The sequence below is a fragment of the Stylophora pistillata genome, chromosome 1 (genome assembly GCF_964205215.1).
Source record: "Stylophora pistillata chromosome 1, jaStyPist1.2, whole genome shotgun sequence".
Classification (NCBI taxonomy): Eukaryota; Metazoa; Cnidaria; class Anthozoa; order Scleractinia; family Pocilloporidae; genus Stylophora; species Stylophora pistillata.
In genome coordinates this window covers 34,942,468-34,966,892 of record NC_142519.1, presented here as the reverse complement: position 1 = coordinate 34,966,892, position 24,425 = coordinate 34,942,468, and the positions used below count along the sequence as shown (strand labels likewise).

Genomic DNA, 24,425 nt, shown 5'->3' with positions numbered 1-24,425 from the left:
CAAAGATTCAAGTGATGCTCTTTCATGAAAAATGATTATCCTCATAAAAAACTATGGAAATTTAATACTGATAACATTTTGCAAGTTAAAAAGATAATCATGCAAACTAAGTCTCGTCAAAGGCTTTTGCATAATTTCTGAACAGCATACTCGAGTACGGTTTTAGTCAACCGCTATTTTTCCTCTCAAACTCGCTCGCAGTAAATGTCGCCGTTATGAACGAGAATGGTTTTGACAAAAACATTCTCAAAACCATTCTCTACACGAGAATGGTTTTGACAAAAAGTTGACAGTTCACTTATTTCCTAAATCCTCCCCAACTCGCTACCATTTATTTTGTTTACATTCCACAGAGTTTATTTTGAATGAATTTGCGTTTTTCCTCTTATATTTAAGTACTAGCAAACGACAATAATCTGTCAACACACAGTAGACATATCAACCATCGCATTTTTTTAAAATTCCTTAAAAGGATAGAAAGCACGCTGAATTCTTCCTTATGACTCTCATGGCTTTTCCTTCCGCAGATCAAAATGTTTACTTTTTCGATAACAGCAACTAAAGAGAATTTCCCAAAGTTCAAATGACTCGTCCCCAATGATAAAGGTTTAAATTCTCCTCACACGATCACTGTTAAAGGTGACGATGTTTTAAGGAGATGTGAGAAGTTAATCGTAGTCGCTCAGTTAGCATATCATAATCCATAAACTACGAATTCTCATTGTGCATTATAAACACGTTTGACAACAAAAGCTGTTGAACATCCTGAAAATTCCTGTCCTGAGACAAAATAAACAGAGTTGGAAAGTTGTTCGCTTTATGCTGACTGACTCGTCTGTCATTTCATATCGGAGGGCGCTTACAGTGAAAATGTTTCGCTTATTCTTTGTGTTGGCTCTTGCCTTTTTGTTGAGTTCCTTTGTAAAATCACAGAACAAATCTGCTAACCAGGTAATTTAATCAATTACCCGGCCCAAATGGATTTTACTCGCATCGCATCGCAAGAAAGAGGGAATTTTTTATGTTTTACTCGAGCGCGTAATTTCCCATAAAACCCCTTGATGTCATAACTTCTGTGCACAATTTTTGTTTGTCCAAAAAATACTTTCCACAGAGTACAGCGACAAAATCAAACTGCTGTCCTCCAAAAGCTGGATACTGTAAAGATGGTGGGTAAAACTTCAAACAGAAATCTTTCTTTGTTTAGTACAGGCGTATTTCCCGTAGAAAGTCGAGTTACCCCACTAACTTTGGTTTGTGTTTATTACTCGACAGGAAAAGACGGAAAAGATGGACAAAACGGTGAGTGACTGAAAGTTTCGTTATGGCTTAAATATCAAGTTAATTTCTTTCCAATATAAAAATGAACTGGTTATTTACCTACCTAACGTAAAACCTTATTTGTTTTTCCGACAGGAAAAGATGGACGCGATGGACTAAACGGTGATGTTGTTATTTTATTTAAACTGAATCTTTGATTTAGACGGAAAATGTCTCTTTTTTTTTTTAATGTGAATTCCTCCGGAAATGAAATTGGAGAAAGGAAGGATGGAAGATTTTCGGAGGATCACACGGTTTCTAAGGGGAACGAAGGGGGGAATCTTAAGTCGCCGGTACTATGGTATCAAGGGGACTGTGAAAAATTTACTACCAATTAACTTCCAATGGGGGGGGAGGGGTAAGTAGTATTACATCTCCGACTCGGAGATGGTGATGTAGTTATTTTATTCAAACTGAATGTTTGATTTAGGTGAAAAATATCTTTTTCAATGTGAATTCCTCTACAAATGAAATTGGTATGAACCAATCAATCATTTTTCGCATTAAGGGAACGAGGGGGGTAGAAGATTTTCGGAGGATCATCATTATCATCTTCATCATCATCTTTATTTATACACGGTAAAATACATCAGGAATTAACAATTTAATATAAAAGCTACAACTAATTACTGAAAGCGATGTATAGTATGTATACTATGTATAAACTGTGTGTCTAATTTAAAATATTACTATTACTGAAGGTAAAATAAATTAAAGCCTGTTTTACATGAATGCCGTGTCGGAATTAATTAACAATCGTCGGAAATTAGCCAAAGATGTTGCTTGCCTAACAGCTGACGGTAGGCTGTTCCAGAGGAATGCACCACTATAGAGGTTTTGCACAGCAGCCATGTTGGATGGCAGGAACAATAGATTATTTTACCCATGGGAAATATTTTACTATTTCATGCAAAATATTTTCATTGTTCCTGCCATCCAACATGGCTGTTGTGCAAAACCTCTTTAGCCAAAGCTATTTCTATAATAGTTAGTACGTGGCAAGGGAATAGCTAGCTTATTTTCAGAATCGCGCAAATTGTAAGTAACCACATCACTCCTCTGAATGAATTTCGAGGACAAATAATTGGGTGTGGGGCCATTTAAGGACTTCTAGACCATCTCAGCCTTAAGTTTTTGACGTCGGGTTTCTAAGTTGTCCCAGCCTAATTCTGAAAGGAGTTGGTTGGCGTCATGAGTGAGGACGTGGATCGCCCGATTTTGCTGTTTCTGTAATTTGTCACATAATGTTTTAGCACAGTTACCCCAAACAACACTACAATAGTCGAAGTGCGATTGGACTAACCCATAATAGATATTTTGTAAACTTGCAGGAGGAACACAGTGACTTATTCGTTTAATAGATCCAATACCAGAAGAGATTTTTTTAGATTTAGCGTTGACATGGTTACTTAATGTTAAATTTTCATCAATTAATACACCAAGAGACTTGGTAAAATTGACTCTGTTTAATTGGGTGCCATTAATTTCCAAGGCAGGAAGAACGGCTCGGCTGTTTAATTTTTGTCTTGACCCAATTAACATAAAATCAGTTTTCGTCATGTTGAGAGTCAATTTATTGGCACTAAGCCAATGGTTTATATTTAGATACAATGAATATATGAAGTTCATATATTTTGAACTGCGGTATTAGATACGTATGATGCACGATCCTCGCAGTAGAGAGCGCTATTTATGCAATAGCGAAAATCAAACCTGAAAAAAATCAGGCCTGTACGGGATTTGAACCACTGACCTCTGTGATACTGGTACAGCGCTCTACCAATTGAGCTAACAAGCCAACTGGGAGCAGGCCGTTAAGTTGATTCGTAATCAACCCGTGATGATAAATTCAAAATATATGAACTTCATATATTCATTGTATCTGATTTATCATCACGGGTTTATTACGAATCAACTTAACGGCCTGCTCCCAGTTGGCTTGTTAGCTCAATTGGTAGAGCGCTGCACTAGTATCGCAGAGGTCAGTGATTCAAATCCCGTACAGGCCTGATTTTTTTCAGGTCTGATTTTCGCTATTGCATAAATAGCGCTCTCTACTGCGAGGATCGTGCATCATACGGTTTATATTTAACAAGTCCCGATTTAATGAAGCCTCAATTGAGCAGGTGTCATTGTCAGCGTAAGTTAGGTGAGTATCGTCCGCATACATTCTTGATGGCGAATCTAATAAGAAATTAGGTAAGTCATTAATGTATAAGAGAAACAGCAAAGGCCCCAGTATTGTCCCCTAGGGAATCCCACACGTTAAAGTGCAACTTTTAGAAAGGACACCATTGACAGCGCATTTTTGAGTACGATTGTCTAAGTAGGAAGAAAGAAATTCGTAGGTATTTCCTTTGATTCCATATGAATATAGTTTGGATAATAAAATAGGGTGATTGACTGTGTCAGATACTCTTTTTAGATCTAAAAAGACAACATTGTTAATATAGCCACGATCTATGTTAAAGGCCCAATTATCAGAGGCTTCCAGCAAAGCGGTTACAGTTGAGTGAAAAGATCGAAAGCCAGACTGATATTGTGACAAATCATGTTTTCTAGGGGGAACGGAGGGGAGGAACGGAGGGGGGATCAGTGGTCGTAGATATTCGGGTATCAAGAGATCACACATTTAAGGGGAATGGAACCGGGATCAGTGGTCTTGGGGATGAGGGTATCAAGAGGTCAGACATTTAGGGGAAACGGAAGGGGGATCAGCGGTCGTGGGTATTAAGAGTGACAATAAAAATATCCAATGCCGTGCCCCCCTTCCCCTGACTGGTCTCATGGAAGAATTTAGCGGGGAAAATTAAAGGCCTAATATAGTGCTGATTATAAAAAATGTCAAAAACTTAAATGTTGTCACTATATCAAGTTACGATTTGAAATGATTTACAAAGTTGAAATAGAAAAGTCCCTTGTCGAAGATCAAAGTGGTTAAGTAGTAACCATGCATACTGTTTTTGTTTTTCCTGTTTTCGCATTTTGTAATGATCGCTGATATTTTTCACATAGGACGAGATGGACGCGATGGAACAGTTGGAGCAAAGGTTACGAATTTTTTGAACCAAAATTAAGACCAATGTAAAAGATGATAAATCAAACTTACCATGGTCACCAAAAGGTTATTCTTATTTGTTTTCATTGTTCAGGGAGAGAAAGGTGAATCAGGCATGTGTAGTGGGAATGGAAAAGGTGGCATCAAGGTTGGTAAAATTTATATTTCGCATATATAAGGTGGCTAAAGATGTGAGAATCTTTGTTCTGTCAACCGCAAAAGATAGTTTTTGGGTAATTTTTTTCTGGCTTTGTCCTGGCTTTGATCTGGTTGACAGTTAAGTTGTAATCAATCACTTGGTTGGAATGTTGTAATGGTGAAAGAATAAGTTTTTTGCCAAAGGGAAACATTCTCCCGTATTTATTTGAGTTCAATTGTCCCTGTCTGAGAAAGTGTTCCAGGAGCCATAAGTGGTAGTCAACCGATTTGGCTGAAACTTGGCACAAAAGTTGAGTGTGATAAAATATTTTAAAAGCCACTTTGGCTCACTTCTCTGACTGTTTGTTCTGAAGTTTCGGGGGGTCCCCATTTGGGGCCTATAGAGCTCCAAAAATTCATCCTTCTAGGTGGCATTTTGAAAGTGCTATAAAACTGCATTGGTAAATTGTGCTGCCAAATGAATTTGACCATTGACTCTACTATAGTGGAGCTTTTACTTCGTAAATAAGAAATCTACAGTTAGGAGAGCTGTGAATTGTGTTGCAGTTCAAATGAAACATGCCATGCAGCACCTCGAGATGGATTGTTATTGTATCGACTGACCCACCATATTGGACGTGACAGTGGGAGGACTGGACCAAGTCTCCCAAACTTCACTGAGTTTTGAGTAACGCGGGTTTGTTGACCATCACTTTCGGCAATCACAGGATTTTGCTAACTGTAGAAGACGTTCATAACACGATGCCATACGATTAGCAGTACCTATAATTTCGACGTCAAAAAACTCGCACAATGACTGTAGTTGACTGAGTTTTTGCTTTTGCAACACCTTAGCTAATCTTCCCTTGGCAAAGAGTTCGCGAAAGTTGAAATCTTCATACAAAAGAAAATTGGAAAACCATAAAACTATTTTGAAACATGTTTCCCAAACCCTTTTCAATTTTTGTGGACGGGAAGTTTAGAGGACCGCTCTTAGCGAGAGTGGTACTAAAAAAGCCATTTGCTACATTTATGCGCGTGTATGAGCCCTTTCTGACATTTTTAATAGCCTTTACTTGTAGCTTTGGTATCACCCGATCTTCCTCTCGCCCCGGACTCACCTGAACCCTTGTACTTTTGTTTTTACCAAGTAGTCATGTCATTATCGCAAGACAGCAAAGGAGTCATTCCTGTCAGAGTTCTGTTCTTGTTTCGTGCAGAGCCTATGACGCGGCACCGCACCGATCATTTACCCCTCCAAAGGAACAAAGCGCCATCGAAAAATTATCCTAAAACTTCTTATCGCTATAATTTTAATGCTTGATAGGGACATAAACAGTTACACTTGAATAGGGGGAGGAATGGAAACTCGGTCCAGTCCTACTACTTTCACGTGCAAAATGCCCTATTGGCATCATCTCACGTCTCGAGTGGAATATTTCATTTAAACAGCAACAATAATTTTTCGTCATCCATCTCTTCTGACTGTGGATTCTCCCTCGTTGGATGGTTCCATTTATTCAGTTCTAAAGTACCTAAGATCTCTGATGGATCACAAGTCACCTGGACGGTGCTCACTGCGGCACGTAAGGTTATGGTCATGCTCGCTAAGTGATGGGTATTTGCAAGAGCTATTCACAGTCTATTCAAAGGTCAGGCGTAGATCATCTTTAAACGATCGTTTTATTCTGAGCTTAATAGTTAAGGCCGGCCGGGTTAAGGTCACTGTACTTTCAATTAAAAAACGGTCTGACAAAATATAGAGATTTTGCATGCTTGGAGTATATTGAAATATGGCCTACAAACATAGATAAAAAGAAACTCAATCCTCTTAAAAAAATATTGCCATACCTAGGTCAGAACGTTCTCATTTGTGCTCTATGATAGGTACTAGGTTTTCACAGAAAAAAAATTACCTTTATTTTGCTAAACCGCTGGGTGTTTGCAGTGCTAATCAGAGGCCTTCTTAGAGTAATTATAAGCTATGAGTCGAGGTATTTCTAGATGATTGCATTGATTTGGCTTTAATGTTTCATTTTCACTTAACAAAATACAAAATAAAGGCTTTATATCAAGACTTTAGTCTGTTTATAGCATGAATTCAAAATTCCATTCCAATTCCAAAATAGCATGAACTCAAAATTCCATTTTGCTTGGCCTTAGAGGGACATGGAGAGTTTGTGCCAAAAACTTAACAAACCGTGATAAGCCAAATTTTTCTCAACTGATTTTGATAAATGGGTCACTAAAGTACATGCTGGATTTGGTATGAAAGTTATGCAAGAAGGCAGGTGGATGTTATGGTTTTTTGAAAAATGGCAATTTTGGGTAGTGATTTTGACCTCAAATTTGACCTAACTTTAGCCCCAGGCCTCTCACTGTCTAATCGCTTGAGAACAAAGTTATATTTACGAAGTAAAAGCTCCACTATAGTAGAGTCAATGATCAAATTCATTTGGCAGCACAATTTACCACTGGAGTTTTATAGCGCTTTCAAAATGCCACCTAGAAGGATAAATTTTTGGAACTCTATAGGCCCCAAATGGGACCCCTCCCCCCCCGAAACTTCAGAACAAACAGTCAGAGAAGTGAGCTAAAGTGGCTTTTGAAATATCTCATTACACTCAACTTTTGTGCCAAGTTTCAGCCAAATCGGTTGACTACCACGTTTGGCTCCAGGACAGGGACACTTAACACAGTAATAAAGTATGTTGGTAATATGTTAAATTTTGATTTTTTTCTAAGGGAAGAAGGGTGAGCAAGAACAAAAAGGAAAGGGTGGTAGTTCTAGCTCCAAAGTAATTTCCACGAATCGTTCAGACCAACTATAAACCCAACAGAAACTGATGTTAATAAGCACTGGTTAGCACATCGCTCAGCGAGTGGGGGAGGGGAGGGGCCGGAGACAGCTGCTGCTTTCTGGGTAGAGTTTGTTAAGGTCTACATTAAAAATATTTTCGGCCAACACAGCTTAAAATATGATTAAAAAAAATTCACGTCTCCAAGTTGTTCGAATCATAATCAAAGAAAGAAATACCGTCTTTAAGTGTGCTCAGCCCTACGTAGCATATCTCTTGATTGCAAACTTATTTTTTTCACCGAGGGTGAGAAAGGATCTGCCGGACAAAAAGGATCACGTGGAGAAAAGGGACATAAAGGAATGCCGGGAACATGTGATCGCCAAGTATGGAAAGATTATTGGGTCGAATATCATCACTTAAAAGTGTAACAGTTCTTTTGTCCCTCTAGAGTATTGTCACCTCGTAATAGATATTCTTTTTTCGGAAATAACACGGTCTGGTCTTCTTTGACATACAGTTTTTAATAATTCTTTGCAGAGCACCTTGTCTTCCCCCACGAAAAGAGAGTGCTGTAAAGTTGGTACGAATAATTTATCACTTATTTTTGTTGAATGATAAACGTAAATAATAAACATCCCATTTGACTGAGATCCCGGCATAGGTTTAGTATAATTCTTTAAATATTTTTAGATGCGGCTGGGGGGGGGGGGGGGGGGTGAAGGAATAAAAGACCGCGAGCCGCAGGCCAGTGATTTAAAACTTCTTAAGAAGTATTCGTTTTCATATGAATAATATTTTCAATAACCTCCTGAATGAAAAATTCCTGTTTGCCGTTTCAATTTTTTTAAGCTTAACATGGAAAGTTCACCTTCTCGGCGATTACTTTGTGAAAATGTAGTCGCGAGTTTCTAAAGTTCTTCCACTTTTATCACGCAGCGAAAAATTAAGGCTTAAAACAGCTGGAGCAGTTGGTTAAATTGCGTTTTCAATAGAAAATTTGAAAAATGTACAAAAGTACAATATTTCTCGTTGTTTTCGGAATTTTTTCTCTTGATTTCGTCAAAAACAATTGCCCTTGTCAAGTCAAAAGCTCGGAGTTCGTCCCGTGTAGCACCATATCTCACAAAAAAAAGATGTTTCGGGTTTCAATGGGTTTGCTGGCACAATTAATGGTAAATTTTTGACCAGTAAGGGCGCAAACTCTGTCTAAGTCATATTATAATGATCGGTTATCCTTTCATCAGCAGAAATGAACATGTACAAGTCATATTACACACTTATCCGAGATACTCAGTCCCCTTACATTGCCCATAATACATGATCCTTCCTCAATAAAGTTACCAACTATGGTTTCCGAAGAGTTATGTCCCAGAAGCAAATAGTTACAATCTTTGTGCATAATAATTGACTGAGGGGGAAGGAGAAAGGGGGCAAACTGTGTCCAATACGGGAGATTTTGCAAAAATTAACAGCAGCTTGAACAAAACTTGGGAAATAACACCTGACACAACGGAATGCGTACAACATGGTCCAACATTTTTACCCATTCTAAGCAGCTCAAAACCACTTCTTTAATAATAATAATTTAATATTTATATTTGACGATAAAAACTTGCGACAAAACGTTCCTTGGTAACATTGTAAAATTTAAAAACGATAAAAAGCTATAGAAAGCTAAAATCGACGACGTTTCGACGTTAACATAACGTCATTATCAAGTCAAGAATGTATAAAAATAAGTTCTATAAACACTAAAAACGAACAATAAGAGAAAATAATTTTGCGGGTTAAACAAAAAGTTTAGCACGTATGGAGTCCGTTTGCACGTTCAGATTAGGTTTGAATTTCTTAATATAAAGCATTTCAGAAGGAGGCTTTTAATGAAGAATGCGCCAAATTGCGCTCCATTTTAGCCGTCTTGATTACCCTTGTAGTCTTATAGATTCTATTATTTCCAATTTTGTTTCTCGTAAACCTTCTGTAGGCACAGCGGAGAGAAATGGTGACGAGATCAAAGATACGGTTTCAGCTAATTCTGTTCGGAGACAGCTGTGTGATCTCAGTAATAAGATTGGCCTCGTTTTGCAGCCAGTTTTTGTAAGCAAGAAATTAGAACAAGACCTAAAACCTAAAGAACCCGAGCCGTCAATTGTTAACCAGCGATGCGTTGTTTATCATTTTGAATGTGATCTGTGCGATGCAGATTATGTCGGCTATACGGCCCGACACCTTGTTCAACGGGTGCTGAACACAAAAATTCGGCAATTGGCAAGCATTTTCATGAAGCGCATGGTAGGAGGGATCGTTTGCATGATAGTCATTTTAAGATTCTGAGAAACTGTCAAAGCAAATTTGATTGTTTAGTGTTTGAAATGCTTTATATTAAGAAATTCAAACCTAATCTGAACGTGCAAACGGATTCCATACGTGCTAAACTTGTTGTTTAAACCGCAAATTATTTTCTCCTATTGTTCGTTTTTAGTATTTATAGAACTTATTTTTATTCATTCTTGACTTGATAATGACGTTACGTTAAAGTTGAAACGTCGTCGATTTTAGCTTTCTATAGCTTTTTATCGTTTTTAAATTTTACAATGTTATCAAGCAACGTTTTGTCGCAAGTTTTTATCGTCAAATATAAATATTAAATTATTATTATTAAAGAAGTGATGTTGAGCTACTTAGAATGGGTAAAAATGTTGGACCATGTTGTACGCATTCCGTTGTGTCAGGTGTTATTTCCCAAGTTTTGTTCAAGCTGCTGTTAATTTTTGCAAAATCTCCCGTTTTGGACACAGTTTGCTCCCTTTCTCCTTCCCCCTCAGTCAATTATTATGCACAAAGATTGTAACTATTTGCTTCTTAAATTAAAAAATCTGTATAATGCGATTTCAAGCCCCTTAACAAAGGCGACAAAATTGAGCTTACTTAAGATTGCATCTTTACATTTATTTTATCGTAACTTTGCAAAATATATTTTCTGATGTGCTGATTGCGATACAGTGGCAAAGGATTGGGGTTACAGAGCTCTTTTTGCGAATCATTGGCTGTTTTGACTGCAATGAACGTTTTTTTATAAAAAAAAAAGATTGTTGAATGACAATAGAGCATTTTCTTTCAAATTTCGAAGCTGTAGTTCTTTAAAGAAATGGTGATGAACAAAAGGAAACCACCCTGAGCTATTTTTTAAATGTTCATATCCAGAAACAGTTAACTAAGAAGACAACTTTTTTTCTTTAACAAAGATTGTTCCACTGGTTTCCATTTCTTCGAGAAAGTTCAAGACTTGCCAACCAAAGGAGCTGCAGCTGTTCAACATTTTACCATCAATGGAAGTCTGTTCCTCGCCTTTGGGAACTATAAAGGAGATATTCGCAAATACAAGACCAACTCCATGATTTATAAGATGGATGAAACGACTGGAAAATTCACGTTGTACCAGACCCTGCAAACTATAGGTGCATATGGAGTTGAGTACTTTTCTATCGCTGACAAACATTTCCTTGCTGTGGTTAGTCATTGGGATGGCACGCGCCAACTTGACTCTGTAGTCTTCCAGTGGAATGGACGACAGTTTTCGGTCTTTCAGAAATTACCAACGAAAGGAGCTGGACACTTCAAGTTCTTCACATTGAGTAGTGAAAAATATCTTGCAGTAGCAAACTATCATGATGGAAGTACCACCTCTACTAAATCAGTCATCTACAAATGGAATGGCGTCAAGTTCAACAAGTTTCAGGAGATAGCAACTGAAGGTGCCCTCGGATGTACGACATTTCAAATAAACAATGTCACTTTTATCGCTTTCGCCAACTATTACAACACTCAACAGAAGCATTCCGTTCAGTCCACTGTGTTTAAATGGGTAGGAGGACACTTTGTCCGAGCACAGTCACTTCAAACTTACGGTGCATATGACGTAACGTCTGTTCACATCAATGGTCACACATTCCTCGCTTTTGCCTCCTACTACGCTGGACGTTCTTTCAGTGATGACTCGTTTATTTACAAATGGAATGGTAAAAAGTTCATTCTTTTCCAGTCCATTCCAACTCGCGGAGCCCGTGCCTGCCATCCATTCGTAATCAGTGGTCATACCTACTTGGGTGTGGCCAATTACTACGACAGCAGCCAAAAATACAACACTCAATCCATTGTGTACCAGGCCTCAGGAGCGCAGTTCGTCAAGTACCAAGAGATTTCCACCCATGGAGCACATGATATGACATCATTTGAGTACAAAGGTCACAGTTATCTGGCAGTGGCAAACCACATGAACCAGAAAAACAACATAAACAGCGCTGTGTACGTGTGGGTATAGAGATGGGGACAAAAAACGAATAGTCCAAGAGTCGCATCAGCTGTTTACGCATAGTTGTAGTGATAGTATTTGTTCAATAATCGAAAAATGTTCAGGATTTTGGATATGTTGAGGAGTTGATCTGTTTGATAACTTAGGGTTGTATCAGTAATTCATTGGCCAGGATATGAAAATATTCGAAATTGGATGAAATTTAGCAATAAAGCTTTGCATTGGACATGAAACTTAGGTTTGGTTCCTCTCTAATATTTTTGACTCCTATTGATAAAACGTGATGAAAAGAAAGCTGAGACCAAGAGACTAAATGAGAGCAATAACCGATCAGTCACACGCTCCAGACGGGTGTGTGTGTGTGTGAGGGGGGGGGGGGTTGGGTGGATGGGGGATCAGTCTCCGCTATCATAGTATAACGAGAGCACTATAGAAAACTGATTGCTAGTTAGCTGCCAATGAGGAAGGATCACAAGAATAATAAAGAGAATTTAAGGGAAAAAGTTAGATTTAATTGTAACACAACCGAAATCCTCCACTGATCCCCCTCTTAGGGTGATAAGCCTATACGATAGGGTGATAAGCTTATACGATATAATAACCTCATTAAAATACAAAAAAATTCAAGGTTCAGGCTTATTATATCATGTTTTAATAAGCTTATCACCCTGAGAGAGGGATGGAAGATTTCGGTTGTGTTACGATTAAATTTACCTCTTAAAAGAGCTCAGAATTAGAGAATCTTTATGAAAGTTTTCAGAATTTAGTGGATTCCTCGCGAACAAAAAACAAAAACAAAAACAAAAAAAGAAAAAGGGAGTTTCGACTCAGACTGGGGACAAAGCTCAGGTAGATATTTAATGTGATTTTGCCTCCACTACTCAGCCGGGTACATAAAGAGTTTATATCTGGGTGCGTTGGCAGGCCAAGCCACCATAGAGTTAGAAAGAAAGGGCTTGAGCTAAAGTGAAAATGATTTAGAAACCTCTAATCTACTAAATAAAGAGTCTTTAACGTAATTATTCTTGGCGGGGACTGAAGCCCGAGCGACCGTGATGTTGAATACTTCTAACTGAGACACCAGAGTTTGCATCCGAAGTAGCTCTGCCTGATCAGGCGGAATGGGTACTAAACTTGGAAATGTGAAAGTGTAGTGTGATGGTCCGGGTGAGTGTAGTCCTGAAAAGGACTGTTGTCGGTTGTAGTGACTGATGTTTCGACAACCTGTGCGGAAGCCGTCATCAGAGTCGAGTGAATAGTTGGTGTCAGTAGAATGTTCTTATTGCAGTTCGTGTAAAATGATTGGTCAGTTTTGCCCTGATGTTATTGGCTGTAAGACTCAAGTTGGCGTAAGTCGGTCGCGATTGGTCTGTTTCGATACGTCGGTAAAGTTAGGTCGTTCTTTTCGGTTCGTTTGTAATATTTATGTCTTGAATGAGTCGTTTGTATGGGGCCGGTAGTAGTTGACAACTCCTTAGGGGAGTCTGTTCTAAGTTAGTAAACCAGCTTTTCAGAGTCAGTCGTTGAAAGTAGTCAGTGCTGTGGGTTAGACATTGCGCAGAGTCCCAGTCAATATTGTGGTTCTTAAGTCGATGATTTTCAGTAATGTGATTGGTGACATCACCTTTCCTCGTCGCCCGTCTGTGTTCAGTCAGTCTTGTTGCGAGGTTTCTGCCAGTCTCTCCGATGAAGGAGGCTTGGCAGTCGGAGCAATTGATCTTATAAATCACTCCCTGTCTGTTCCTCGGTTCGTCCATGTCTTTGACGTTAGTTAGTGTGGTGATGGGTTTGTGGGCGACAATCTACCGACCCACTATCGCTGCCGACAGACGACATTATGGACTTGCTGAACATTTGCCTGACGTCAACTTACTTTCAGTACAACGGTAAACACTGCAAACAGTTACACGGCACAGCCATGGGGTCTCCAGTTTCTGTGTTATAGCAGAAATTGTGATGCAGAACATCGAGGAGCGCGCCCTTTCGACTTGCCGACAAACGATACCGCTTTGGCTACGTTAAGTTGACGACACATTCACCGCCGTACGAAACGACGAAATCGACAAATTCCACCACCACCTTAACGGACAAAACACTGACATACAGTTTACCAGAGAAGTCGAAGAAAATGGCAAACTTCGTTTTGTAGACTGTCTGGTAAGTCGTAACGACAACTCACTACGGACGACAGTTTACAGGAAACCGACACACACTGACAGATTACAAGACGAGTCATCCTACAACCCTACATCACACAAAACCACAACTATCAGAACTTTAACACGACGTGTGCAACTAGTATGCGACTCGACAGTCAGCTTATCCGACTAGAACAAATACCTTCACCGTGTTGTTTTTTTTTTTGTTACCAACTTAGAACAGAATCCGCTAAACAGGCGTCAACTACAACCGGCCCCATACAAACGACTCATTCACGACATAAACATTACAAACGAACCGAACAAAACGACCTAACTTTACCGACGGATCGAAACAGACCAATCACGACCGACTTACACCACCTGAGTCTTACAGTCAATAACATGACGGCAAAACTGACCAATCACTTTAAACGAACTGCAATAAGAACATTCTACTCATAACAAGTATTCACTTGACTCTGATGATGACTTCCGCACAAGTTGTCGAAAGGTCAGTCACCACAACCGACAACAGTCCTTCTAAGGACTACGCTCACCCGGACGATCACACAAAACTTTTACATGTTACCCTCGGGTTCAAGCCATTTACGGCAAACTTGGAAATGTCTGGTATGATCCCGTGAAATGATTTCTTGAAAGACTCCCCATAGGTTGAAAGGCTAATAGGCTTAGTGATTGAGACTAGACGTTTATAATTACCAGAAGCAGATATGGGTCTAAAAAGATACTTATCTGAATCAAATGAAAATTTAAACTGAGAGGAACTCTCATATCATTTTAACATGGCTACGGGACAAACACTAGAACCCGACTCTGCTATTACAGCCGGCTGCTCTTCCCTAAGTTAATCAGCCTTCCATCGGGCAGAATGTCTATTGTTCTCGCGACATTTACTTGCAGTGGTGAAAATGTTTTAGATCTGTAATATAAGTGGCGAAGCGTAAAAAGGGAGGCTCTCATTGGTCGAAGAACACGCGCACTTTCCTCCGAAGGGAATACTTCCTTAGCTCATTAACTTGTCAAGGTGGAGGTAAGAAACAAAGGAATAAAGGCTGAAGTTTCTAAAGAAACTGTGGTGCTGCGTCGGTGGGGGTAACAAGGTATTTTGGTTATATCAACTAAGTTGAAATTGTAAATTGGCCACTGTGACGAGTAAAAACGCGGACGTTTCGAGCGTTAGCCCTTCGTCAGAGCGAATGCAGGAATTGTGGGTTGTGTGTGGGTTTATATGCTTGAAGCGGAGCTACGCTATTGGTGGGAACATGGCGACGAGAAAAACATGAATAAATTAGTGGAATGAAAAGCGTTCGTTGATACCTGTGGGATTAAGAGTGCCGATTTGAAAGATAAACTTTTGTTCAAGAGTTTTGCGGCTTTCCGTGCTACATAGATGTAAGGAAAGACCGCAGATTTCCATATGTTCCTTAGAATGATTAGGAAAATTAAAGTGTCTAGCGACTGGTTTTGATGCATCCTTGTCATTCCTTTCTACGTCGCGAAGGTGTTCTCGGAATCGATCACCTAGTCATCTTCCTGTTTCGCCGATGTAAAGCTTTGTGCAACAAATGCAGGTTATGCAATAGATTACGTTGGCGGAGGTGCACGTGAAGTGATTGGTGATCTTAATGGATCGCTTGGGTCCCGGTATTTTGTCAGCGTTGTGAATGAAAGGACAATTTTTGCATCGTGCGCGAGCGCATTTAAAAGTGCCGGATTGGTCATTAGTTTGGAATGAACTTCTGACCAAAAAATTGCCTATGTTTTTGTCGCGTTTGAATGAAATAAAACAAAAACATAGGAAATCTGCGGTCTTTCCTTACATTTAAGTTCAGGTTTGATCTTATTTAAATCAATTGAGTTGTTAGCAGAATCCTGAATACTAAAGCAAGAAAGGGAGTATTTGTTCTTACAAGAAGGACATGTGTTGAAATGCTTAAAAATATGCGAGCTTTTATCGCTTTCCGTGTGCTCCCTTATCCTAGTAGAGAAGTGGCGACTAGTTTCGCCAATCTAACGGGAATTACGTCCCGCACAAAAAAATTGATAAACTACCATGGATTTGAGAGCATCAGGAGTACGATCTTTAACACTGAACATGTTTTTAATTTTAAAAGTTCAGTGTTCAGTGTTAAAGATCGTACTCCTAATGTTCTAAAATCCATGGTAGTTTAAATGGTTAGGTGTCAATGGAATATCTTCTCGTGGATCTGAACTCTGATAAGTCAACGGACGGGAATTAAGAAGGAACTCCACCCCTGCGAAAACGGTGATCAGCTCCTCCTCATTCACGTTCCGTTCTCCCACAACGGTGTAAGTGGCTTTCTTAGTAGTTTTCACCATTACTTCATGGGCTCCTCCAAAATGTGGTGCAGCTGGTGGATTGATTCTCCATGTCACTCCAAGTTCGACTGTCTTGGTCTGAAGATGTTTTCGGTCTAGCTGACGGAGTAGTTTCTTTAACTTGCCCACTGCGCCCACGAAATTTGTGCTTCTGTCGCTTGTCACTTCTTTACGAACCTCACGGCGACTGGCAAAACAGGCAAAGGCGTTTAAGAACGTGTCGGTATCCTGTCCCCATGCCATCTCTAAATGCACTGCTCGTGTTTCCAAGCAAGTAAAAAGGCACAGCCACCTTTTCTGTTGTGGTTTTCCGCGTCCTTGAACAGTATAGAAAGGATCTGCAAAATCTACGGCTGTTTGGGGGAAGGGTCTGAAGCTGAAACCGAGCCTCATTTTCGGGAGTGGGGCCATAATCTGACAAGCTCGCTTGTTTCTTCTTCTCTTACATTCGTTAAATTCATGATCCCATCCGCAAATCTCCTCGCGTGCGGCGATAATCCACAATCTCTCACTCAACTGGCAAAGAGTGAAGTTTACTCCAGCAGCATGATTTCCTCTCTCATGATAGTGCTTCACAATAAGTTTCGTCACCCAGTGTCCACGTTATCGGGTCTTGACCGCTGTTAATCATAGCCTCTGTGGCGCGTTCTTCTGATGGAATCGCTTCAACAACTTTCGGTGAATTAGCCTCCATTTCCTGGCTTGCATGTCGGCGTTTCCCCATAATGCCTTCAATTGACGGTATAGCTCAACTCCTTCATCATCGTTTTTAACGCTGTCAGTAGAATCGTCTATATAGGTTGACTTAAGGCCCGTATCAGCGGCAAGGGGATAACGGTCTTGGTTTCTTCGAGCGTTTTCCTGTGCGACGAACTGCGACTCCATAGGGGTTGAATTCTTCCCAAAAACTACACGGTTAAACTCGAATACATCTGGCTCTCAGTTAGGGTCAAGATCTCTCCATAGTAGTCGGAAGTGACATCGATCCCGCTCCTTAATCTCTATCTAGAGGTACATTTCTTTGATGTCGCAGGCGATGCTAACAGGGTTTCGACGGAAATGGACGAGGACTTTGAAAAGATCTTGCAGTAATTTCGGCCGAGGATGAATCATGTCATTTAAGAAAGTACCATTAAATTTAGCGGCACAGTCAAATACGATTCGTACTTTTGTTTTCGATTTATCTATTCTCACGACTGGAAAATGCTGCAAATACCATACGTTAGCTGGCAGCTGTTCGTTTGAGGGAACCTTTCATTGAATGTAGGAAAATTAAAGAGAGGGAGTTGCATTTCACGTTTTCATGGCCCAGCCTACAGGCGCGCAGAAGCTATCAAAACTGTTTCTTAGTCTATAAATTCCTTAACAATCTAACCCCAGAATACTTGCTACACGAATTCAAATTCTCTGGACACTTCCATAATTATAATACCAGGAAAAAAGATCTGATTCGTTTACCTCTAGCAAAAACTGCCAGTCTTCTCTCCGATATAATGGAGCAAGAACTTGAAACTCTCTACCATCCAAAATACGGAATTCTAAAAATCTTTTGTACTTGAAACAGTCACTTAAAGCTTACTTTAGAATAACTTCTAGTTAATTAACTAACTTGTAAATATTCTCGTAGTTGTATTAGACATTTGTTTTATACTGTATCATATGTAATTGTATTGTAATATGTTTTATGCTGAGCCCCATTTAAACCAGCATATGCTGAACTGGGCATCTCTGCTAAAATATTGTTGATAAATAAATAAACGAATAAATAAGTATCCTTTACCAACATAGGCCTGGATGGTTGCTTGATATTCTTCGGCGACACGGCTGTTCTTCTTCAAATTTCTTTCGGTGCTTCGTAGGCGAGATTGTGCAATAGGTTTAGTGTCAGGAAGATCGGGTTTGTTTTCTTTCCAAGGAACGGCTACACGATACCTTCCATTTTTGTACTTTAGGGGATCTTTCACTTTGTTTAAAGCTAGTCTTTCTTCTTCGGTGAGTACGAGTCTGTCATCGTGGTCTGTACCAGACTTCTCAATTTCCCAGAATCTCTTTAAGCTGTCGTCGACATCACAACAGGTCTCTTTTCTCTCGCTCCAAATAGGCTCTCTAGTGAGCAAAGAACGAATAACGTGAGATCGTATCCTCGCGGTTTCGCTTTCGTCAGGCGCACCTCTACAACTCCACTCAAGTGATCCGAGGCGGGCGATAGGTCCACCAAGTTATCCTCGGATATCAACATGCGAATAATAGAGTTCAGCGTTATCAATGCCAATCAAAAATCGACAATTCCATCATTTGTCGGCTTGAGAAAACTGCATTGGGTCAGGTGAGGCCATTTATCATGTTTGTTCCAGTTCACAGCTCAGTAACTGCCTGTGACTTTCTGAGGATGTTTTTACCCCGATTTCCTTTGACAACCTGCCATCTACGCTTTCGATTTCAATTTTTAATGGCATGGACTGAAACGTTTCCACGTTGTCGCCGAGAACATGAACTGAACTTTCTCGAAAGGCTCTTACAGTCCCCAGCAACCTCTTCATTTAGGAAAGTTTCGTTCGGTGCGTCGTCTAGGATGGCGTTTATTTTTACTTTTCTACCATTGGCCTTCATCCACACAGGGAAAGCTCGGAAAAAAATAAGATTCAGTCGAAGTTCCTTCATTACAGCTGGTCAAGGTTACAGCGGGTGCCTCCTCCCGTGGAACATCTGGGCGTCTCTCATGGTCAGCATAAGGTATTGCTCCAGTGATCACAACATTCACAAACTGATGTCCGTAACAATTTATTCAACTTCTTACTTTGTTAAACGAACACCGTGAGAACTAAAATAAAGTACGAACAAATTACAGATGAGATCGTGTAAATAATCTGATAAAAATACATTTCATGTGACTCAAAAGTTACAAGTCAAAAAGAAAAAATAACAATTTACAATTAACGGTACAACGATGTCCTAAGCAACTCTCGCTTAAACTAAATTTTAGGTCTTAACTTACTTGACAAAACAAGAAATCACAATTAAAGAAGGAAAGATACAAATTGCTTAATTAAATAATCTAAAAAAGGCGTAAAAATATTTACCTTGGTGCCGCTATCACTAGAACAATTAAAAAAGATTTGAGCACGGCGGCTAGAACTTCGCTTTCAATTGAAAGATCTTGCGTCAACTGATGACAAAAGAAAACAACGTAACCATTATACAGCTTTCGGGCTGTCGCGGCACTTTCGTGAGCACTTGCGAAACGCGCGTGCAACTAAATTAAAGGTCGCGCGCTGATGTTACGAGGCTGCGCGTGCAACAAAATTAATGCACTTTTAAATGCAGCTATATTGCGTCAGTTACATAAGGCAACGTTGTCATCGGTCCAATTTCCGACAAAACTTCACCTCTATGAAGAGGACGGTGATGATTTCGAGAGCAGCCATCTCTACCACACTTGGAGGCTCTTAAGCAATCTTTCTCCCTATGATCAGAGGCTAGGCAACGGAAACACAGCTTTATTTCTTTCGCGATTTTCCAGTGGTCATGAACTCCTCTGTCGTAAAACTCCTTGCAATACCACAACCCCGTGATCGAAACTGTGACAGAGTGAACATGGAGGCTTCACACCATGCGGCTCTTTCCCCACTGCAACATTATGTAAATTTCGCATCCTGCCTTGATCCTGGTATCTAGGTACTCTCGTCAATCTGGCGTGCTCGACAGGTTTCGACTCAATCTCGTTCACCATTTCCGCTGCCTCTATTCGGAATCTCACTTCGTCTTTCAACCAGTCTCTGAAAGCTATGACTGATCTTTGTCTGGCGCGTTCGTTTAACCAGCGACTATAATTCTCCAGCTGACGATCAGGCAACTTTTTTACCAGCAGGCTGCGAAGAGTTCCATTTCGTAACTCACCTTCTCTTCCTTCGGCCTGTAACTTTACCACTGTAACTCTAACAAGGTCAGCAAATTTCTCCAGCGAGTGGATATCGTTGCTTCTTATCAACGGCGCCTGTTCTAGCTGATCCAAGTAAGCTCGCAGAAGCCGGTGCGTACCTCCATACTTCGTCTTTAATATTTCTTTTGTATTCGGGGGCGGTGACTCCAAGACCAGGGATGGCTTCCAAAGCGTTCCCTACAAGGCATTGTCGTAATCTTGCTGTCGTGATGTACTGGCTTTGTTGACTCTTTTGTAAAAAGGGCCCAAAAATCTTTAAACTTTCTCTTGTCACCATCGAACGTCGGAACTGTTAACGGTTTCAAATACCGGTTTCGGTCGTCGTGGCTACCGTGACTTTCGTTCAGCTGATCCTCTCGGGCCGATTGCCCGTAGCGATCCTATATTTATGGTTTTGGACGCGCGGACTTTGATCGCATTTTGACCCGTTTTAATCGTTCTTTGTACGTCTCTTTCGATCGTTTCGGACTCTTCAAATGCTTCTCTTTTTTGCAGCTTCTTCTTCGAATTTCACATAGAACGCGGTCAGTTCCTCTAAAATATCTTGTACGCCCTCTAGCGCTGCCCAAAGCTGTTCAATCACACTTTCTATGTCCGTTATTTCTGAATCTCTTAAGCATAGTTTTTCCAACTCATGTCTGAGTTTTGTCAATTTCGTCTTTGCGTTACGTTTTCTTCTCTTAATCTCTATCAACAGAACGTCCTTTTGCTTCTGTTTGTCGGCTCCACTCGGTCCAGTTTTGTCGTTTTTCTCGGTAACTTGAACAACTTCGCAATTCTCGGACTCAGCGTAAGCCAACTCCAAAACTCAACTCGCAAACGAAACCTCAAACAAAATTACAGCTCATACCTTGCTCCCATCGTGGTCACCAAAAATGTGCTGGCTGTAATGCCAGTTACATTGATGAGACCACTCGCCACATTTGTACACGAGTTCGTGAGCACTTCTTGTCGGACAAGTCTTCGCATATTTACAGGCACCTGCAATCATCAAGGGCCTGTCTTGACTCTTGCGGTACAGAATGTTTCACGATCTTAGATTCTGCCGCCTCAAAATTCCAAATTAAGATCAAAAAAGCCTTGCATATTAAGTGAGAAAAACCCATTCTTAATCAGCAATTGAAGCATCTAGATTAGTCTTTTTCCTTTTAATTATGTTGTTCCTTTTGTCTTTTATTTATTTATTTCTAATTATTATAATTTTTTTGGTCCAGTTATGCGCGAGCTATTTTCATTTTTCGCGTATTTAATTAAATATTTAAATTGTAACGTAAGCCCTGACACGTAATTTATAACGTACCTTAATATAAATTCAAATGTACAACGTTAAAAGCTCATATGCAACTGAAGATAACATGAGAATGTCGAAACATGTCTTGTAAATTTAATTTGAAAGTTGTCGTTTCTTTATTGAGAGTTATTGTCACTCTGCTGTCTTTACGTCCGTTTGACAGATGTATTGTTATTGTTATGTTAGGCTAAAGACAATGACTCGCTCGCTCAAAGAGCGCCATTTTTTGACGCAATTTCGACTACAACTTTCCAAACTGAAATGGATAAAGGTTCCCATCGGCCAATTTTCAAACTTAAAAAGAATTCTGTGAGAGTAAATATTAATCTTTTATTTGCCACGCGTTGATTTTTCAAGGCTAGTAAGGGTTTTCAAAAAATCGCTCTGAAAAATTACTTTCATACTAAAAATGCCCGAATTTGGTGTATTTCCAAGTTCAAAAGGATAATACTTCTACTTCGTAAAAATCGTTAATTTTAGGTGCAAATCGTAGATACATCTTTAATCTTTAAAAAGCCGTGCGTTGATTTAGAAGCAAACACTTCCAATACTCAGAAAAGTGAGTTTTACGAAGCCTAGTTGGCCAATTTTGGCCCATTCTTCTCTAATTAAAGGCTCTTCTGAGTGAGGTCGCACCAAACTTAATATCTTTAGGGAGCATGAGTGACCACTGAGAAAACTAAGATAACCCAAGAAGGCTAAAACGACCATAACTAAATTATGCAGCTACAAACGATAATTCATAACGGTCTTCTCTGCCAATCGTGAAGGTGCTTTGCCTCTAGGGGCTCCTCTCGGTGAGAGGAGCCCGTCATGCGAGGACACAAGACTAACCGAACCTCCCTCGTCGTGCGGCCACTTGAACGCGTAGAAGGCGCAATTTATGAGAGAAACTGAATTGGATGAATACAGCAGATACTGCAGGAACGGCGCACAATGAATGGGCTCTACGGGAAAGGCACCGATACCTAAGATGTCTACAGCAAAAGACCCCCATCTGTTAAAAACCCTGGTGTAATTGATTTTCGTACCGGATGCCCTGGATGCTTGCGCAGTAAATTTCAATTTCTCCATCAACGAGGCAACTTTACTTAGGACTGGTTGACGTCAGGGGACCAGAAATCTGTATAAAAAAATATCTGGGAGGAATACACCAAACAATAATAAATGAAACGAGACAATAGAAACAGGAAAAATAGACACGGAAGTAAATAGATCTAGGAAGTCTGCCTTTCGATTTTTCCGTGTTACAATGCTCGATACATAAAAGTAGAGCACAATATATGTTGAGTTAGAACAATACAATGACTAGAGTCCGGGGTATGTTTCAGTAAGGCCGCTGTCCCTAGGGCAAGGAATCTGTGCTCTAGTAGACAAGTACTTCCCTAAAGACCACAATCTTAGAAAAATCTTTAACCGAAGAACAGTAGATCAGTTACAGCTGCATGAACAACACTGAACAGATCATCGACAATCACAACAAACGCATTTTAAATTAATCCAAATACATCGATGACACCAAAGATGGCACCAACACAAAAGACAACAAAACTTGCAACTGCCGACAAAAGAACACTTGTCCACTTAACGAAAACTGCCTCCAAACATCAGTAATCTACCACCGTCACACGTAAGGACAACAACACTATTGAAACATATATCGGAATCAAAGAAAATCACAGAAAACGACCTTAAAACTAGATACAGAAACAACACTGTATCATTCCGACTCACCGTTAAAACAGAAACTCTACTGAACTCAGCAAACATCTCTGGACCCAAGGAAAATAACGTTCACCCCCTTAATTTATGGCGTATCCTTTCATCAAGATCATCCTACAATGGCGCAAGCAAAAGATGTAACCTCTGTCTAAAAGAAAAACTACTCATCATCTGCCGACCTGAATTATCATCACTCAATAAACGTAATGAACTTGTGTCCACGTCCCGCCGCAGAAACACAGCGTTACTGCCTAGTAACTGATCAAAGCATTTAAATTTACCGAAAAACTGTGACCCTGTCTTTTCCATGTTGTTTTCTGTTTGATCCACGGTTAGGGACTACATACTGACGAAAAGAGAATGATGGCCACTCGAATCTTGAACTATTTTTGAATCACCGACTTGCCGCGAACCGGTCAAGAGGGCTACTGAGCTCTGTAAGGGAATCGTAATTCATTTTGACAAAATGTCGACAATTTTGAATCACAGTTTGGCTCTGGTTAAATATCTAATTAAAAAATTTGTATGGAACGAAAATTCCTTCCTTCTTCTTTTCAAACAATATGGCTCCAAATGTTCAGTCCGTTTTCTTGTATGTTTAAGAAGCATGGCTATGTTACGACTGAAGCCGCGCTGCTGTTATTGAAGCAGCAGAACTCCTGTAATCAAACAAAGGATTTTATGTCATGAATGCTCTTTTTTGTTATCATCATTTACGCTATGTTTTAATATTTTTACATGGTTTATTCGATTTATTCCTCCCGTAAACAAATTTTCGAAGGCATTTGCAGTTGTCGAAAGTTCATTTCTTGTGTACTCAGCGTCTATAAATCTCCATTTTTCTCGTGAGATTCAGTTTTCCTGCCTCAAAGTATCAAAAGACAGTGTTTCGTTTTTAACACATGCCACTTTGCTTTTGATATTTTGTCATCTTTTGTTGGTTTTTGCAACGGCCATTTTATATGTTAAAAAGATAATTGTCAGTTAAATCCAAACCAACAGACACTCCTTTCTTTTCTTCTTCTCATTCACCACAAAAAGACAACTCACGCGTATCAATTCAGCTGTTTATGATCGTCTGACTTGACTTTATTCTTTATTATTGTTTGTGTCATACAAGTGAATTCCTAAGATTGTCCAAAGCCAGAGGCTTAAATGGCTTATGGTCAGAGACTAAGACTAATTTTTCAAAGAACAGTAGACTAATCTAAGGTATTCTAATCTAATCTAATCTAATCAAATCTAGGTAATAAACAATCATCGGGGTATATTAGAAGTTCAGTATAATGTTCAAAAATTTACAAAGAGCAGTAGATTAATCTAAGTAGTAAACAATGGTCC

General features: G+C 39.7%; 2 protein-coding genes across 2 annotated transcripts; one reads left to right on the top strand and one right to left on the bottom strand.

Annotated features, from left to right (window-relative positions):
- Window positions 1-795: 795 nt before the first annotated feature.
- Window positions 796-11,862, top strand: LOC111345750 (uncharacterized). The gene is made up of 9 exons (XM_088729426.1): window positions 796-951; window positions 1,115-1,169; window positions 1,276-1,302; window positions 1,417-1,443; window positions 4,336-4,370; window positions 4,473-4,526; window positions 7,620-7,700; window positions 7,855-7,897; window positions 10,563-11,862. The coding sequence occupies exons 1-9, from the start codon at window positions 820-822 to the stop codon at window positions 11,636-11,638; spliced, it is 1,530 nt and encodes a 509-aa protein (XP_088585552.1). The 5' UTR covers window positions 796-819; the 3' UTR covers window positions 11,639-11,862.
- Window positions 11,863-15,942: 4,080 nt separating this feature from the next.
- Window positions 15,943-16,374, bottom strand: LOC148742218 (uncharacterized). Its single transcript, XM_088746874.1, has one exon. It carries the CDS (start codon window positions 16,372-16,374, stop codon window positions 15,943-15,945), a length of 432 nt encoding a protein of 143 aa, XP_088603000.1.
- Window positions 16,375-24,425: the final 8,051 nt, after the last annotated feature.

Coding starts and splice junctions, on each gene's coding strand:
- LOC148742218 (XM_088746874.1), bottom strand. CDS start 16,374: ATGGCATGGGGACAGGATACCGACACGTTCTTAAACGCCTTTGCCTGT.
- LOC111345750 (XM_088729426.1), top strand. CDS start 820: ATGCTGACTGACTCGTCTGTCATTTCATATCGGAGGGCGCTTACAGTG. Junction 4,371..4,472: donor ATGGAACAGTTGGAGCAAAG/GTTACGAATTTT, acceptor TTCATTGTTCAG/GGAGAGAAAGGTGAATCAGG. Junction 7,701..7,854: donor CGGGAACATGTGATCGCCAA/GTATGGAAAGAT, acceptor AATTCTTTGCAG/AGCACCTTGTCTTCCCCCAC.